This window comes from Canis aureus, chromosome X (assembly GCF_053574225.1).
Source record: "Canis aureus isolate CA01 chromosome X, VMU_Caureus_v.1.0, whole genome shotgun sequence".
Taxonomy (NCBI): domain Eukaryota; kingdom Metazoa; phylum Chordata; class Mammalia; order Carnivora; family Canidae; genus Canis; species Canis aureus.
In genome coordinates, this window is record NC_135649.1 from 22,187,389 (window position 1) to 22,205,505 (window position 18,117).

Here is an 18,117-nt window from a genome sequence, read left to right on the forward strand (position 1 = left end):
GCACATGTGTTGAACAGAATCACGGCTGGTTGGGGGGGCCAGGAAGAATCGTAAAAATTACAGCCAGCGACCCACTGACAAAACTTGATACATTCTGGTTAGTCTAAATGAGAGGTGCTACTTTTAGGGAGAAACGTAATCTGCGTGCGCTCTCAACACCACCCCTTCAGACCACTTCTCCAAATTCTGAGGCACTAAAACCTGCGCATGCGCCGAAGGTTCGAGGCAGCAAGGCAGCCGGAGCGGTGAGCCGTCCCGGCTAGCTGTCCCGGCTCCCTTTCACCTCCGCAGGGTCTACGCGAGTTGAGGACGTCAGCTGTCCAGCGCAGAATGCATCACAGTGAGGGGCGTGGCCTAGAGGACGCGTTACCCTGGCGATCACCGTCTTGGCGGCCCAAACTTGATCAAAGCGTAGAGCGGGAAAGGTGTAATCGAAGAGGAGAAACGAAGACGGCTCGCAGCTCTAGCCCCCGGCACCCTGGGGGCTGATGGGTGGCCATGGATCTGTACCTCAGCAACTGCTATAAGGCTGCTGAAGCCGCTGCCACTAAGGCGGCCGCCAGCAGGCTAACTGCCGACAGAGAGCAGTGCGACACCGTGAGTGGTGGCCAGCCTGTAGTCACCCTCCTCCTAGCTCCTGGGCAGGATCTCGGGAAGGCGGCGGACGGAAGGGGCGGAGAGCTCAGCCGAACGAGGGTGAAAGAGGCGGGTGCTTGACGACAGAGCTTGCCTGTGGCCAGGACCAACCAGCCTTGGGTGGGACCCAGAGATCGGGCTGGTAACCCGGGGAAGCTGGCAGGCCTTCCAGGTTGTCAGCAGGGCGAGCTCTTTCAACCCCGAGCGTAGGATTCTTTGGTTTATTTGGAGGTATTAGCCCATTTTAATGTGAGTAGATCGATCTCAACTAAAAGAACAGTTCTTAAAAATAGACAGTCTTTCTCATGGTATCTGACAGGGCTCACACAAAAAAACCATTCCAGAGGTCGGAGCAGCTAATCTTTTGGATCTTCCTCTTGGGGTCAAGCTGCCTATTATCCCAGGAAGCAACAATGTATTCTATACTACGAATATAAGTGAAAAGGTAAACTGAGTTTTAATGGTGCTTAAGTTATTTTCTTTACCCTTTTCAGCTTGCTATTAAACTCGAAACACTGCGATGATTTTGCTTTCAGTCAACTTCAATTTCACATACCACGTGAAGTTAAATGAATTGATTAGTGTCTGAACTTCACTTTAATGATGGAAAACCTCAATGTTGCCCCCAGCCATCCAATTCAGCCCTGTCTCCAACCCAAAGCTTCAGTTTCCAAAGGTTGGGTGGGGTCTTTTCTGCCTACCTACACTTATCTTGCTAATTCTTACTTCAGTGCCTTTGTCCGTCTGGCTTCCACAACCTGGCATGCACTTTCCTCCCCTTCCTGACCTCCAATTTGATCCATCTTTTAAGAGCTACTATGCAAAGCCTTTCCCAACTGTCACAACACCTATCTCATCTTTCCTTGGAACTTACATGCCCTTGGTCTGCACCATGTTACTCAGCACTGTTAGTGATGCAGTGTGCTGCACTCACATTATTACACACTTTAAGTCCTCTGCCTGATACCCACCCCCTGGTCCATAATTTAGGCCAAGTCTGGAGGAGGTTCAGAACTTTCTAGTTGAGAATGTGCTTGATCACAATAGCAAAAGATTCTACAGGAATAATTCTGACATCCTTACCCTTCCACTATCCAGCACATCATCAAGGATGACTAGGGGCTTCTTGGTATTTCTGATACTTCTCTAGTATATAACAATTTTTCAGGGTTTTTTGCTGGAAAACATAGTTTCTCTTTTGAAAACGCATAGTGTTCTACTAAATATAAAATATATGCCACCTCACAGAAATTGACTGAGTCACACTCTCACAAATTAGCTTTCCTGAAACATTTCATTGCAAGTAATAACACTGCTTTCTGCTTTGTAACTATAGCCCTATTGTTTTTTTCCTCGAATAGCGAGGGGAATATTAAAAAAGAAAACCATACCTGGGGGCATCACAATGCCAGATTTCAGGTTGTACTACAAAGCTGTGGTCATCAAGACGGTGTGGTAGTGGCACAAAAACAGACACATAGATCAATGGAACAGAATAGAGAATCCAGCAGTGGACCCTCAACTTTATGGTCAACTAATATTCGACAAAGGAGGAAAGACTATCCTCAAATATCTTCTATTTGCTATAATTCTATTCTGTCCTGTTGTCTACTTGTTAACTAATTATTTCCAGTTTTTTCTATACTAAATTATAATGATTATCTCTATACTTTATTATATTGATTACCCCAAAGTATATGCATTTAATCATGATCAGGCACTACATTCAGCTCCCCTGAAGACTACCTTTTAGCAGGATCTCCTCAAGGAAGTTAAGACTTTATATTTACACCTTTAGGTGTTGTGTTTTCATAACTCATTTTACCCTCATGACCACCTTGTAAAGGTAAAGCTATGATTTATCTAAGGTCACAAGGAGATGATAGCAGAGTTCAGACCATAACCACTGTCTCCTGACAGGCCACACACTCCATCACCTGCCCTTACTGCTTCCACAACTGCAGACCACTTTAGCAGATCACTACAGCAACAGGAAATTTAAAGGTCTTTCATGTTATTTTGAATGCAGATAGAATAAAATTATGGTGTTTGTGTTTTTCTCAGTCAGATTAAAATATAGCAATGTCTTTAGCTATGCATTAATCCAAACTTGACAACTGAACCTATACCTCAACATTTTGATACCAAACTTAATCTCAGGTAATTTATTTATGAATGAACTTGTTTATTAGTATACTTAAGGTAGCAACTGTTCACAAACTCCTTAAATTGCTTTTATTGAAAGTTAATTGTAAATACTTTGCCAATTAGCTTAGACATTCTGCTTTCATGAAAAGATAACATGTGAAGTAAAAGAACAATTTGCATACTTTTAAAAGTCTCTGCCATAACCTCCCACTGGCACATAGTGATGATATAATAGACTCTTCAGTTCAGGGAAACTAATTATTATAATCAACAATAGAAAGTTTACCCTGGCCTCAACAAATGGATATTTATCTCTTTCTTGATTGGTCAGTAGCCCAGAGTTGGTCAGCACAATAGTCAACATCTAAAAGAAGAAGCAATAATCAACCTGCTAATTGCAGCACTGCTTAAGTTGCCATCGCTGTTGATCATTTCTCTTCTAGGAAAGATATGGGCTTCCTATCTAGTTCCACTTTAAATTAAATCATTGTCCAGAAGGACATCTTTCTTTGCCTTTTTAAGGTAGCCAGGGAAACCAGTTTCCTGATATAGGTTCATTAAGAAAGACAAGAGGCTGGCGTCAATCAAACAGTCATAAATTTATAAAGGAAGCTTCTAAATGGAAAAAAAAAAGCTAGAACCCTATTACACCTTGTCTTTTCCCCCTGCCCACATATGAAGCATCCTACTTGCCTTCAGGACTCTTAGGACCACACCTCAGTGTTCATAAGTTGGACTGACATTCAGGCTACCACCCCCAGCCCAAAGATGGCTTTGGTAGAGGAGAGGGGAAGAGAAATGCACTTCAATTTACCTAAATCAATCCATTTTCCAGATTCCCTCACTTAAGGTTCTGCTTGCTTGTTTTATTTTTCACTGGCCAACCTATTGGTTTAAACAACTTGAGGTTTAAAGTGAAATTTCATTCATTTTACCTATGTAATACTTTTGAATCTGTGTGTTTGCAGCTTTATCAGCCTTCTTTTGACTTTAACTTGTCTGATCCTTATTGCCGACTTTTGGAAACCAGCTATAAAAGCCTGCATGATCCCCATTTAAAAGCTTACCATAAGCGAAAGGATATCCTAAGGAGATTAAAGAAGGGCGGCTACATCACCAGCAATAATAAAGTAGGTTGAAGCCTCATTCTTGTTAACCAGCAGAAATTTAGGGACATGATAGACACTTGCTCCCATACTTCACTAGGAACCTGCATCAGCTTTGGCTAAATAGTAAAGAATATTTATTAGAAAGCTCAATTAATTACTCAGTATTTGGATTTCTAAATAAGACTACTTGTTACTGCTTGAACTTTTTTCTTGGATAACATCACAAGATCAGCACCAAATGATTCAAATATGTAAAGACAGACATACAAATGTGTTTATTCATGTATTTTCTCCCTGGGGTAGTATAGCACCTCTCCTCTGGCTCTAAAAGTAATAAAGGCACAGTATACCTATCAAGGAATAGTTTCTATACTTTTGGAGAAGACTAGAGACAAAATGGAAACGAGCAGAAAAATAGCATGATGAAATAAATTTGGGGGGGTGTTAAATATCACTATTATACTGGTGTTTTAATAACAAATTCATTGAGAATTGTAAATTTCTGATTACAATGTGAACCAGATTACTGAAATAATACTATTTAGATAGAAATTGCTTGGTGATAGAGCAATTTTAGATACCACCTTCCAAACCACTACCAAAATGTGCTTTTATTACCCTTCATCCCAAATTGTTACTAAAAAGAGTCTTCTTATGACACTCTTCTCTGGAAAGGTTTATGATTGTTACAACTTTCTATTTATATCTTTGGTTTTTGGTTTTGCTTTTATAGGTCATATGTACCTTGAAAGAATTGAATAAGTACAGGCAGTATCTGACCACTTTAAAATTAGACTTTGAAAGAAACTATGTAAGAGAACAAGTAAGTTAATACTTAAATTTGTTTTATTTGGGGTCTGTAAGATAGTTTTTATTTAGAGTTTGGAAGAAAGGTTTGGTCCTCTGAAGAATGTTTATTTATAATAACCTGACCTAGAATTATTGAGGTAACAAATCAAATGATATCTCTAGAGATTTATAAGAGATTTAAAAATGAGACCTTTGCCTTTAATTTACAGAGAGATATTTTCACTTATCTGGAATGGAGCCACACTAGACTTAAATGCAGGTTAATAGAATTAACCATTTGTAAAGTACAGGAGGTTTACCAAGACCTAAACTTGGTAGGCCTTACAAAGGACAGGGTTTTTTTAGCCAGTATAAAGGTTTCCATTTTTTTCTCTCAGAAAATGATTGAAAAACAAGTAAATAAATTGCACGAAACCAGAAGAGCCTATGACAATTATGGAAATGCACATTTCCAAGAATGGCTGTTACAGGAAGGTACACAAGCAACTCCAGACCAAGAGCTGATAATAAAGCACAGGTATGACTGAAGTTGATACATATTTCATGGACGCACTATAGACCCCAGAAAGCTGTAAAGTACTAGAAAGAGTTGAAAGCAGGAGCCCAAAAAAGGATTAAACACTATTTAACCCCCTATAGTTTTCAATGTGGAGAAAAAGGAAAGTTGATTAAGAGGTACCAGGGCTTGGGAGGAGAGTTTCTACCTGGGAAACTGGACTCACTAGAAGTGAGGGTAGGCCAAACTGAATTTGAAGAAATCCAAAGTCCAAATCCCTTAGCTTGGGATGGCAACATCGATAGTAGGAGAGAGAGAGAGAGAGAGAGAGAGAGAGAGAGAGAGAGAGAGAAAGATACTCATGTTTCAAAATTAAGTTGAAGTCACTGCAGGTTCAGAAAGGGAGAGTTCCTGTAACTTTACCTGACGCTAATACAAACAGATGTTGTTCCCAACCAGTTGTGTGTGTTCATTCAGCTACTGCCCACACACATTCACTGTCCCCATTCAGACACCAAGCCCAGGTCCCAGGAAGCAGAGATGAGCTATATAGTTCTCTCTCTTTCTGCTTACCCTACCTCTTCAATTCCATGGGTTCATATCATAATATGCCAGAATACACACTGATCCACCAGGATCCCAGACTGGTAGTCCACAGACTTCTGTGTACATGGAAGGTCATTCAAAGACTTGGGAATTACAGAGAGGCCAGTACACATTTATTTGTAAAGGAAATTCAAATCAGCTTGTGTTTTGAAGTCAGTCTTTAGGTTGATTTCAGCTGTTTTTGAAAATTCATGCTCCCAGAACTGCTGAGCTGTGTGTCATCTCTGTGTGAAATTCTTTTAATCACTTTGTTCCACATTTTGCCATTGTCCCAACCACAACAACAGACTTGTATAACAGAGTCTGGTAAAATTAGTACAGTCTGGTGTGCTGGCATATCAGGTTAGTTTAAAGGTCCCTGAAAAAGTCTACATTTTCTGTATTCAAGAAATAAAAAAGCAACTTGAAAGGTGATTTGGGAACATCGAAATTGATAACACCATCATAAGGGAAGCACCTAATTTACCTTCACTTATATTTGCACTTTTATTCAGATATTTAGATATGATTAGTAGGGAATTAGACAAGGTTGAGCACACGGCAGAAAAGCAGAGCATACTCCGGATGAAGGAAGAAGAACAACAACATCAAGACCACATCAGAAGAAAACTTGGTCTCCGCAGACAAATTGAAGAGGTAAGGAAAACCAAATTTTAAACATTGAAGAGGAAATTACATATGGTTGTTTCACTGATGAACAGTTTTAGCAGTCCCACCATATTACCGAAAGCTATTTCAGGTCTGAAAATTAAACCACTATTAAAAATAATAATAATTTATAGAATAAATCACTATTGATCTTTTATCACTGTTACAGTCGACAAACTTTTACTTAACATAGAGTGATACCACAAACTACATATCTGTTGCATTTACGGTAACACCTCGTCTGCTCTTCGAGTTTTAGAAATTAACTCTAGTGAAAAATAATTATGCCTGAATTCTCTCATAATCCAATCAAGCCTATTTATTTATCTTCTCTACCAAAATACATTTAAGAGCAAGAGATTACATATGATACATCCCTTAGTTAATTAAGAAAAAACCCTCTCACCAACATCTTTTTAGAGCCATCTTTAAGCTCTAAATGAATGTAAAAGCTTTACATGAATTAAGTTTCCATAGCAAAATAATTTTCTTCCTTTTGCCATCCCATTGCATCCACCAACATATTCCCAATAAAAAGCAGTAAAAGAAGCCCATCCTAAGGCCAACATAAGATTTGCCTTATGGTTGACCCAATTTTGGTAAGGCCCTTGACTTGATCTAATTTGATTGTTGACAAAATAAAGAAAAAAAAAAAGATAATGAAAGAGAACCTCTGCTAACTACCATAACATTGTGTGCCTTAGGAATGGAAGACAAAAGAAATGTTACTTCTGACAAAGATTGGAGAAGAAGTAAAAAGAGAAGAAAGAATTGAAGAACAACATAAAAAAGCCAGGGAGGAAGCTCACCGGAAGGTAAAGTGAGCTTTTACTAATAACTCGGGCTATTTGAGGAAAAGCTTTTGCCAATTTTGATATTTTAAAGAATGAATTATCAAAAATCGCCTAAGCTCATGAGGATAGCTGTGGATGGAGAGGCCCAACGTGGTCTGAACCTGGGCTTCAAAGACTGGTGGGAAATGGGACCAATCTCCAGAAAAAGCACAATGAATTAAATTGGATCTAGTTGTTACTACGTGTTCTTCTTAATGCTGGACAACAAATGGGAAGATATCCTTCCTTCCATCCTAGCTTAGTACTCATTGTGACTTCAGAAATCTCAAAATAGGAATGAGGGCGCCCTTCAAGTAGACCATCAGATTTCAAATATCTGTTTTACATTTCCAGCGGCAAGCTGCTTTTAAATTTGTAAATGTTAAATATATTTTTTTGTCATTTTAGAAACAAGCACTTCTAGAGAAAAGGATCACTTATCATTTACAAAAAATACAAAAAGATGACCTTAAGAAAGACAAACCAGAGGGAAATATATTTGAAAACAAAGGACGGGATGAAAAAGAAGGTGAGAGAGAGACAATAAATGATAAAGTATCTAAGTAGAAGGTACATATCTATATATTTAATATTGGTGGCTTTAAAAAAACCCTCTGTGCTTATGTGGTGAAGTCAGAAGACCCTTGGAAAGGGAAATCCTAGAAGTTCACACTACCTATGTTAAGCACTATGCAAGGTACCTTCCAGTTACAGCTCACGTTGTAAAGAATACACACACGCACACACACACAATATCATGTACATTATAACAAATTTAACACTTCCATAAAGTGGATCAGTAGACAACATTGTGCATACCACAGGTTTGAAAAGGAGGCGGAGGTGCCTGGGTAGCTCAGTTGGTTAAGTGTCTGACTCTTGATTTTAGCTCAGGTCATGATCTCAGAGTCCTGAGATTGAGCTCCACCTCCGGTTTTGTGCTGGGTGCAGAGCCTTCTTGGGATTCTCACTCTTTTCCTGTCCCTCTCTGCCCCAATCACATGCATGCTCTCTCTAAAAAAATTAATTAACAATTTTAAAAGGGAGCCAATAAGAGGAGACTGTACTAAAAACAGATATGACAAAGAGCGACAAAGATATATGTAAAGTGAGAGACAGAGAAAATGAGCCAGTAAGAGAAAACATTACCAAAAAATCAGACTGAAACAGAAGGAGACAAAGAAAAATATTTTTTAAAAGAACAGGATAGGGCAGCCCTGGTGGCGCAGCGGTTTAGCGCCACCTGCAGCCCAGGGCGCGATCCTGGAGACCCCGGGATCAAGTCCCATGTCAGGTTCCCTGCATAGAGCCTGCTTCTCCCTCTGCTTGTGTCTCTGCCTGTGTGTGTGTGTGTGTGTGTGTGTGTGTGTGTGTGTGTGTGTGTATCTCATGAATAAATAAATAAAATCTTTAAAAAAAGAAAAGAAAAAGAAGAACAGGACAGCCCCGGTGGCTCAGCGGTTTAGCGCCGCCTTTGGCCCGGGGTGTGATCCTGGAGACCTGGGATCCAGTCGCGCCCCGGGGTGTGATCCTGGAGACCTGGGATCCAGTCGCGCGGTGGGCCCCCTATGTGGAGCCTGCTTCTCCCTCTGCCTGTGTCTCTGCCTGTGTGTGTGTGTGTGTGTGTGTGTGTGTCTCATGAATAAATAAATAGAATCTTAAAAATAGAACAAATTTTAATTGAGGACTAATAAGAAAAGATTATCCAGAGAGCAAGCTAGCAAGAGAAAGAGAAAAAAAGTTTTTTTTAAAGGGAGACAAAAGAAGAGTCATTTAAACTATACCAAGCATGAAACAGAAATAAATAAAAAAATAAGACCAAAAAGATTAAAAAGGAAGAGGTAGTGAAAAAAGATGATACAAAAAGAAAGAAATGAAGAGAAGAAGAGGGGAAGAATGAATAAGAAAAAAAGAAAGAAAACTGAACAGAAGAATCTAGTTATGAAACACACATACACACACGCTGGATGAAGGAGTGGGGGAAAAACAAGGCAAAGAAATAGGAGACAGAGACTAGAAGAAGTAGAAAGAAAGACAAACAGGCAAAGAAAGAAAGAGTGAAAGAGAGAAGAAACAAATACAGGGGAAAATAAAGGAACAAAGAGTGAGAAAGGGAGATGGAAAAGAAAGAAGTTTAAAAAGGAGAAGTCAGTAGAACAAAGCCAAATAAAAAGAGATTGTGAGAGCGAGAGACAAAGGAGTTTGGAAGAGCGATCTCAAAAGAAGTCAGTTTAGGGACCCCTGGCTGGCCTGTCAGGAGAGTACTCAACTTGATCTCAGGGTCATGAGTCCAAGCTCCATGTCAGGCCTGGAGCTTACTTAAAAAAATTTTTTTAAAAGAGGTCGGTTTAAAAATACATTAAAATTAGATGGATGGGTCAATCAATGAATTCATACATACATACATATATACATGTACAGACACATAGCTAGAACTTTTAAAAAGAGAAGCCAGTAGTAAAGTAAAGACAGGACAAAAAAAAGAGAAAAACAGGAAAAATTAAAGTAGTGAATATAATGAAATTAAAAGAAATGGGGGGAAGTGGAGAGGAGGTTAGATTAAAGGAAGGAAGGGGCAGGAAGTAAAGAAGTTTATTAAAGGGATAAGTCTGGGTAAAGGAGTAACAGAGTATGGACATGAGAGACAGAGGATGCTGAAAAGAAGAAGGTAGTGAGAAAAATTAAGTACATAATCATGGACAGGGGGATCAAGATCTAAACAGAAGAAATTAGTTAACAAATACAGTAAAATAAAATAGATACATAGAAAAGATTGGACTTTGAATGTACAGTCCACTAAAAAGGAAAAGCAGCATGAGAAAGATTAATAGGAAGACGTTATAGGAAGCAGGTGTGACAGCTTAAGAAGGGAGGAAAAGATGGAAGGGTGGAATGGAGGGAAGGAGAAAGAAAGCAAAGAATTCTGAAAAGGATGAGGCTAGGAAAATTGGTAAAATAAAAAACAGGATGTGAGAGTAAGGGATACAGGAGTTTTTAAATTTTTTAAAAGATTTTATTTATTTATTTATGAAAGACACACACACAGAGAAGCAGACATAGGCAGAGAGAGAAGCAGGCTCCCCACAGGGAGCCTGATGCGGACTCGATCCCAGGCTCCAGGATCATGCCCTGAGCCACCCAGGTGAGGGACACAGGAGTTTAAAAGCAGGAGCTACTGTGAGAATTAAGTACAGTTGAAGAAGGCAGGGAGGGAAAAAAGATCTAAAAAAGAAATTACTTAAAAATAGAGTAAAATAAAGACAGGCAAATTAATGAGACAGCTCAGCAGTAGTGGATGGATGGTTGGATAGGTAGACAGGCAGATAGGATTTCAAATAGGATAAACCAGTAGTAAGATAGGACAAAAAAGGACATACAAAATGAGAGAGAAGGAAAGAAGTTGTTATAATGAGCCAGAGAGAGAGAGAGAGGCAGAGAGGGAGCAGAAAGATGCAAAGAAGGAAGAAAAGTTCATACAGGATGAGTCTGTAGGGGAAACGTTACTTACAGTGGAGGGATGTGAGCGTGGAAGGGAAGACCAGTAAGAAAATCAAGTACAATTGTGTGGTGTACAAGAGATTTAAAAACTAGAAGGCTAAAAAAAAACAAATTAAAAAAAAATTAAAAAAATAAAAGGGATCCCTGGGTGGCGCAGCGGTTTGGCGCCTGCCTTTGGCCCACGGCGCGATCCTGGAGACCCGGGATCGAATCCCACATCAGGCTCCCGGTGCATGGAGCCTGCTTCTCCCTCTGCCTATGTCTCTGCCTCTCTCTCTCTCTATGACTATCATAAATAAAAAAAAAATTTTAAAAACTAGAAGGCAGGGGATCCCTGGGTGGCTCAGTGGTTTAGCGCCTGCCTTTGGCCCAGGGCGTGATCCTGGAGTCCTGGGATGGAGTCCCACGTCAGGCTCCTGGCATGGAGCCTGCTTCTCCCTCTGCCTGTGTCTCTGCCTCTCTCTCTCTCTCTCTCTCTCTCTCTCTCTCTCTCATGTCTATCATAAATAAATAAATATATATATATAAATAAATAAATAAAAATAAAAACTAGAAGGCAGTAAAGGAAGACAATAAAAGACAGAAAGATGATCGATAGCTGTATAGACAGCCATCCAGGTGTATAGGTAGGAAAAACTGAGTTTTTAAAAGATTTTACTTATTTGAGAGAGCGAGAGAACATGAGGGGGGGAGCAGACCCCTCCTCTCCCCTGCCCCCGCTGAGCAGAGAGTGGGGTGGCCAAAGGGCTTAATCCCAGGACCCTGAGATCATGACCAGAGCCTCCTGGGACCCTGAGATTATGACTTGCGCCAAAGGCAGATGCTTAACCCACTGAACCACCCAGGTGCCCTGCCAAAAATGATTTTTAAATAGGAGAAAGCATCAGTGAAGACGGGACAAAGATACATAATGAAAAAGATGAGAAAGGGGAAGAAGCTTAAAAAGAGGAGTAGTAAAAAGAGAGTAGAAGAATGGCAGGCAGGAAGGAAAGAGGTAGGAGGGGAAATCAAAGAAAGGAACACAGATGCGGGATAGGGTGAGTGGTGAGTAGATGGGTACAGGTAAGAAAGAAGGAAATAGGAGAAGGCAAGGAAGGATGAAGGAAGCGGGAGGGAGCAGGAGGGAAGGGAGGAAGGAAGAAGGCAGCAGGCAGGCAGGGAAAGAAAAGAGAGAAAAAGAGACAATGAAAGAAACGGAGTGAGGAAAGGTAAAGGGTATCTGGCAGAAAGGGAGGGAGGAAGGAAAAGGAGGAAAGGAGGAATAGGGGGTAGAGAGATCTAAAGAAGAAGATAGCTAAACATGAAGGTGCAGGTATGGAGGAAATTGGGTAGATAAGTAGACAGGATCTTCTGAGGAGGACCTCATACAGAAGACAATAATATTAAAAGGTAACAGGAGAGAGTGTGAAGGGGAAAAAAGTTTAAAAGGGGAACCAGTAAAAAAAAAAAAAAAGAGTATATGAAGAATAGAAGGGGAGCACCTTGGTGGCTCAGTGGTTGAGCGTCAGCCTTTGGCTCAGGTCCTGATCTCAGAGTCCTGGGATTGAGTCCCACATCAGGCTCCCTCCTCTGCCTATGTCCCTGCCTCTCTCTCTGTGTATATCTCTCATGATTAAATAAATAAAATATTTTTTAAAAAAAAGATCAGAAGGAAGGAGGGAGGAAAGGAGCAGGAAAAAGAAGAAAGGAAAGGAGGGAGGACTAGACAATAGAGGGAAAGCAGGAAGTAGGGGTGGTGAGGGAGGAGGGAAGGCCAAAGTGCAGGCTCACCAGAAGACAAAGCAATCCAGCGGAGAAGAGAGAAATGAGTAGGAAGGAGACATAGAGACAGGAGATGGAGGGGGAAAGGTAGAAAGGAGAGACAAGGAAGGGAGTGGAGAGAGGGAAAGAAGAAGGCAAGAAAGAAAGAGAAGAATTCTAAACAGGGGTGAGGCTAGGAAAATAACAAAATTTAAGAAAAGATAGAATATTGGAGACACAGAGGAGTTGAAAAGGTGGGGCTAGTAAGAACACAAAGAATAGAATGGAGGACGGGTAGAAAGCGATCTAACAAAAGTCAGATTAAAATTGAGGGATGCCTGGGTGGTTCAGCGGTTGAGCATCTGCCTTCCGCTTAGGGCGTGATCCTGGGGTGGGTGTCCGGGGATCAAGTCCCATATTGGGCTCCTTGCAGGGAGTCTGCTTCTCCTTCTGCCTATGTCTCTGCCTCTCTCTGTGTGTCTCTCATGAATAAATAAAAATAAAATATTTTTAAAAATTGAGATAAAAGGACACCTGGGTGGCTTAGTTAGGCATCTGCCTTCAGCTCAGGTCATGGTCCTGGGGTCCTGGGATGGAGCCCTGCTCAATGGGGAGTCTGCTTCTCCTTCTCCTTCTGCCCTTCCCTCTGCTTGTGCTCTCTCTCGTGCTCTCTCTCTCTCTCCCCTCCCCTTCCTCTTCCTCTCCCTCTCCCTCCCCCTGCCTCTCTCAGATGAAGAAAATCTTTTTTTAAATTGAAATAAAGATGGAAGGATGACAGATAGATGGTAGGTAGGTAGGTAGAAGGTAGCTAGATGGATAATAAAAGGTTAAAAGGTGGAAGCCACTAGGAGAGAATATACAGAGAAGGTAGCATGGGAGAAAGAGAGGAGAGAAGGAAAGGCAAAAGGTTTGGAAGTGAAGCCAGTACAAAGAGAGTAAAAGGAGGATGGGAGGAGGAGAGGAGGGAGGGAAAAGTGGGGTAGAGGGGAGGAGGAAGGGAGGGAGAAATGAAGATAGGAGGGACAGGGAACAGGGTGGGTGGTGGTGAGGAGAGAGACAGAAAAGGAATGTAGAAAGGAGAAGAGAGGAAGAATGAAAGGAAGAAAGAGCAGAAGCGGAAAGTAAGGAAGAAAAGACCAGTGTATGAGCGATAAGTCCACAGGGGAAAGTGTTCAATAGAGAGACAATGTGAGAGTGAGAGGGAGGGCGACTAAGTAAAGCAGGTGCTATTGTGTATGATGAGGGGGAGTTTACAAAGTACAAGTCAAATGTGTGTCCAGTATACTTCAGTAAAAAACATGAAAGTCAATAAAATATACAATATATTAAAGATGGATAGATATCTAGGTAGGTAAATGTGGGTAGATGATGGATGGATGGATAGATATGCATGGATAGAAAGATAGATACCTAGATAGATAGACCTGATTTCAAAAAGGAGAAACCAGTAAAGAGTGCATCAAAGAGAGTGAGAAAGGGAAAGAGATGGGACACTCAGTGGTTGAGCGGCTGCCTTTGGCTCAGGGCATGATCCTGGAGTCCCAGGATCCAGTCTCACATTGAGCTCCCTGTGGGGAGAACTGCTTCTCCCTCTGCCTGTGTCTCTGCCTTTCTCTCAGTGTCTCTCCTAAATAAATAAAATCTTTAAAAAAATAAAAAGAGAAAGGGAATAAATGGAAAACTTTTTAAAAGTGGGCCAGTATATAGTAAAAGAAAAAGAGTGGATGGATGGATAACATAGGATAAAATAGGTCAGAGGAGGATAGGATAGAGCAGGGAAGAGGAGGGAAGGGATGCAAAAGAGAGAGAAGGAAAAGGAATAGAGAGAAAAGTTTTAAAAGGAGTACAGAAAATAAAAGGCTTTTGAAAGATTTTATTTATTAATTTATTTGAGAGAGAGCATGAGTGGGGTGGGGGGGGCGCAGAGGGTGAGGGAGAAGACTAGACTTCCTACTAGGCATGGGGCCTGAAAAGAGGCTCTGTGCTCCATCCCAGGACCCGGTGATTATGACCTGAGCCAAAGTCAGCCCCTTAACCAACTGAGCCACCCAAGTGCCCCTATATGAAGGGCTTTTAAAAAAAAAACATGAGAGAGAAAATGTATGCAAGAGAAAGTTTTTAAAGGACCAAGGAGTAAAAATAGACAATGTTGAAAGGAAGGAAAGAATGAAAGTTTAGGAAAGGGGAGTCAGTAAGAAAAGCTCATAATGTAGTTCAGTGAAACAATGAGGCTGTACCCTCTGCCTCTGAGACAAAAAAAAAAATCACTTTAAAAAAAAAATCACTTTAGCAGGTATATTGCTTCCTCCATCTTTGACTGTTAACTTCTACTTCAGGTAGGTAGAAAGTTACAGGTAGGCATCTTTTTAAAATTTTTTTATTTAAATTCAACTTGCCTAAATAACTAACTAACTAAATAAATAAATAAATTCAATTTGCCAACGTATACTATAACACCCAGCGCTCATCCCATCAAGTGCCCTCCTTAGTGCCCATCACCCAGTTACCCCATCCCCTCCTCCTCCCCTTCCACAAAACTTTGTTTCCCAGAGTTAAGAGTCTCTCATGGTTTGTCTTCCTCTCTAATTTTTCCTCACTTAGTTTTCCTCCTTTCCCTTCTACTATTTCTTATATTTTGCATATGAGTGAAACCGTATGATGATTGTCCTTCTCCGACTGACTTATTTCACTCAGCATAATACCCTCAAGTTCCATCCATGTCAAGACAAATGGTAGGTATTCGTCCTTTCATTACTCAGCCATTAGAAAGGACGAATACTTACCATTTGTCCAGGTAGGCATCTTAAAGAGTGGCCAGCTCAAATGGTTTTTAAAAAGGGAAATATTGGGATCCCTGGGTGGAGCAGCGGTTTGGCGCCTGCCTTTGGCCCAGGGCGCAATCCTGGAGACCTGGGATCGAATCCCACGTCGGGCTCCCGGTGCATGGAGTCTGCTTCTCCCTCTGCTTATGTCTCTGCCTCTCTCTCTCTCTCTCTCTCTCTCTCTCTCTCTGTGACTATCATAAATAAATAAAAATTAAAAAAAATAAAAAGGGAAATATTTTAAAAAATAATGTTCATAGTATCACAAAGGTAACAGGAGAATGAAGAGATCTCTTTCACATGTGAAATAGGCTTATACCACTATAATAAGGCCATTGTCTTCCACCATGTAGACATGGAGGGATGTACATCTTTTTTAAAAAGATTTTATTGATGTATTTATTTGAGAGAGAGAAAGGGCAGAGAGAGAGAGAGAGAACAAGCAGGGAAGGAACAGACAGAGGGAGAGGGTGAAGCAGGCTCCCCACTGAGAAGGGATCCCAACCTGAGCCAAAGGTAGACACTTAACCAGATGCTTAACCAACTGAGCCACCCAGGTGCCCCAGGCATGCACATCTTAAAATTCTAGTGAAAATCCAATCAGCACATAGTTGGGAATCCTTTTGTCTATCTAAATGATTAGATACAGGAATTGTTGTCACCTCTTTCACAGCTGAGATATGAGCATACTGTTGCCTCTGCTGAGCTCTGAGGCACAGCCAAGGATGATCAGGAGCACTTTCATGGTGTCTCCAGCATAGTTAGTGCACTACTGGCATCCCCACATAGAGAAGAGGCCAGGTTCTCATCATTCTCATTGGGCAGGATGGAGGGATGCAGTTTTTCCCTTCTCCCAGAAGACCACTCTGTTTCCCTGAGTATAGCTTTAACTATACAAGATAATACCATAAAAGCCATTGTCCTGCCTCTCCATCACATCTCTTTCTCAAGGTTTCTCCACCTTGCCACTACTGACATTTTGGACCAGATAATGCTGTGTTGTGGGAGCTCTCCTTTGCCTTGTAGAATGTTTAACAGCATCCCTGGCCTTGATCCACTAGATGACAGGAACAACCAACCCTCCTCTGCCACATCTGTAACCACCACCATGTCTGCAGACATTTGCATATGTCCTCCAGGGGACCAAATTGCCTCCCACTTGAGACCCCACTACTTATCCTCTCCAGTTCCTCGCTACAACTCCATATGCCTCTCCTCCTATTGGGCACAAAAAAAACCCTAGAATCTATCTTGGATTACTTTGTCATTTCTACTATTTTAAAAATAAATATTTTCTTGTGTTTCTTTAAGTTTCTTCAAAGATAAAACAAATGATACTACCAGTGACCAGAAACTACACCAAGGACAAAAACAAAATTGAAATGATTACGATTAGAAGTGCTAAAATAGTAATATGTGGGAAGATGGGACTTGGTACTGACCTCATCTGCTTACAACGCAGAAAAATCCTCCCTCTACCCTCTGTTAGAAATAATGGATTTTGAGTCATGTTTACCAACAGTGCTAGAGCCATTCTTGCTGCCTGCTTTAGCTTCCCTAATTTCTCACTTCATGTCATTGCCTCCATATGCCCATGAGCAGGGCAGCCCACATTCTGCAGCTGACAAGTCTGCAAGCCCCCAGTTGAGGGCCCTGCTTCTCCATGGCGTCTGCTCCTAATCTCATTTCTGTATTTTTCCATTGCCAACAAGATCCCGAGGCATTTTTTAACCTCTTCCTCACTGGCTGCCACCACCACTGCTACCACTCTTTGCCCAGCAGTCCTACCTCCCAGGGAAACTTTTACCTGCATCTCATTTGTTCCATTCGCCTGGAGAGTCATCCTTGCCAACTGCCGACTAGAGGTGCCACTGGTGTTTCTGAAGCCAGTGGCCCTAAGGACCTGGTGAGGACCAAGACCCCAACCAACACTCCTTCTCAAAACCTTGCCCTTCCTTAGATTTTGAACTTTCCAGGCTCAAAGTAACTTCTGTCACCTCATTGGCAGCAGAGACGTTTCATGCTGCCACATATTTTTCTGCAACAGTGGAGCAGAAAATAGTGCTCAATGTTGCCCATTCTTGATCCCCTGCTCCTTTGAGAATAGTCTGAAGAGTAGCAGGTGTTATCGTTCTGCATAGGCAGAACGTCTGTCTGCAAATATGTCTGCATTTCAACCTATTTCTTGCATAGGCTTCTTTAATATGTGTAAGGCCAGTACTATTTGCCAGATAGAAGTGTCTGCCTTCCTTTTTCTTTCTCTCTCAGTAGTCGATTTTTCTAGCATACTCCTCTAGACTTGACCTTTGTGGGGGCCCTTCTGTAATGATGCATACTTTCAGGAAGTGTACACCATCTTTCTGCTTCTTTCCCAAAGATGTTGTCCAGATGTCTGGTGTAGGAAGTGTAGCTTATGTTCTTATTCCTCTATGTGTCAGCAGTATGGGCATCACCTAAAGAGATTATTAGAAATGCAGATTCTCAGGCCCCACCCCAGGCCTACCAAATTGGAATCTATATTTTCACAAGATCTCCAGTGCTTTATAAGCACTTTCAAGTTTAGGGAACAGTGGCTTCCTTGACCTCATGGAGGTGGAATAAAGTCATGGTGCTTGGATGAAATGTCTTCTGCCTCCTCTGATCTCCAGAGAGCTGTCCTTATCTCCACTAAGATAGTACTTGGCCAATTGGGCTTTCACAGTTGAATTCAACCATCAGTCCAGTGACTCCTGGCCCATTCTCACTGAGCTTAGAGCCCTCTGGCTTTCCCA

The 18,117-nt window shown here is 41.3% G+C and overlaps 1 protein-coding gene across 3 annotated transcripts in view; it reads left to right on the plus strand.

Moving 5' to 3' along the window:
• Positions 1-223: 223 nt before the first annotated feature.
• LOC144307964 (fibrous sheath-interacting protein 2-like) overlaps positions 224-18,117 on the plus strand; it is a 75,218-nt gene continuing 57,324 nt past the window's right edge. For 2 of the 3 annotated variants that reach the window (XM_077888071.1, XM_077888073.1), the window contains exons 1-8: positions 224-597; positions 956-1,081; positions 3,753-3,914; positions 4,627-4,716; positions 5,081-5,220; positions 6,300-6,441; positions 7,158-7,268; positions 7,695-7,815. In XM_077888071.1, the coding sequence (XP_077744197.1) occupies positions 499-597; positions 956-1,081; positions 3,753-3,914; positions 4,627-4,716; positions 5,081-5,220; positions 6,300-6,441; positions 7,158-7,268; positions 7,695-7,815 (991 nt within the window). In that variant the 5' untranslated portion in view covers positions 224-498. The remainder of the gene's footprint in view (positions 598-955; positions 1,082-3,752; positions 3,915-4,626; positions 4,717-5,080; positions 5,221-6,299; positions 6,442-7,157; positions 7,269-7,694; positions 7,816-18,117) is intronic. The other variant, XM_077888072.1, reaches the window with a different exon arrangement.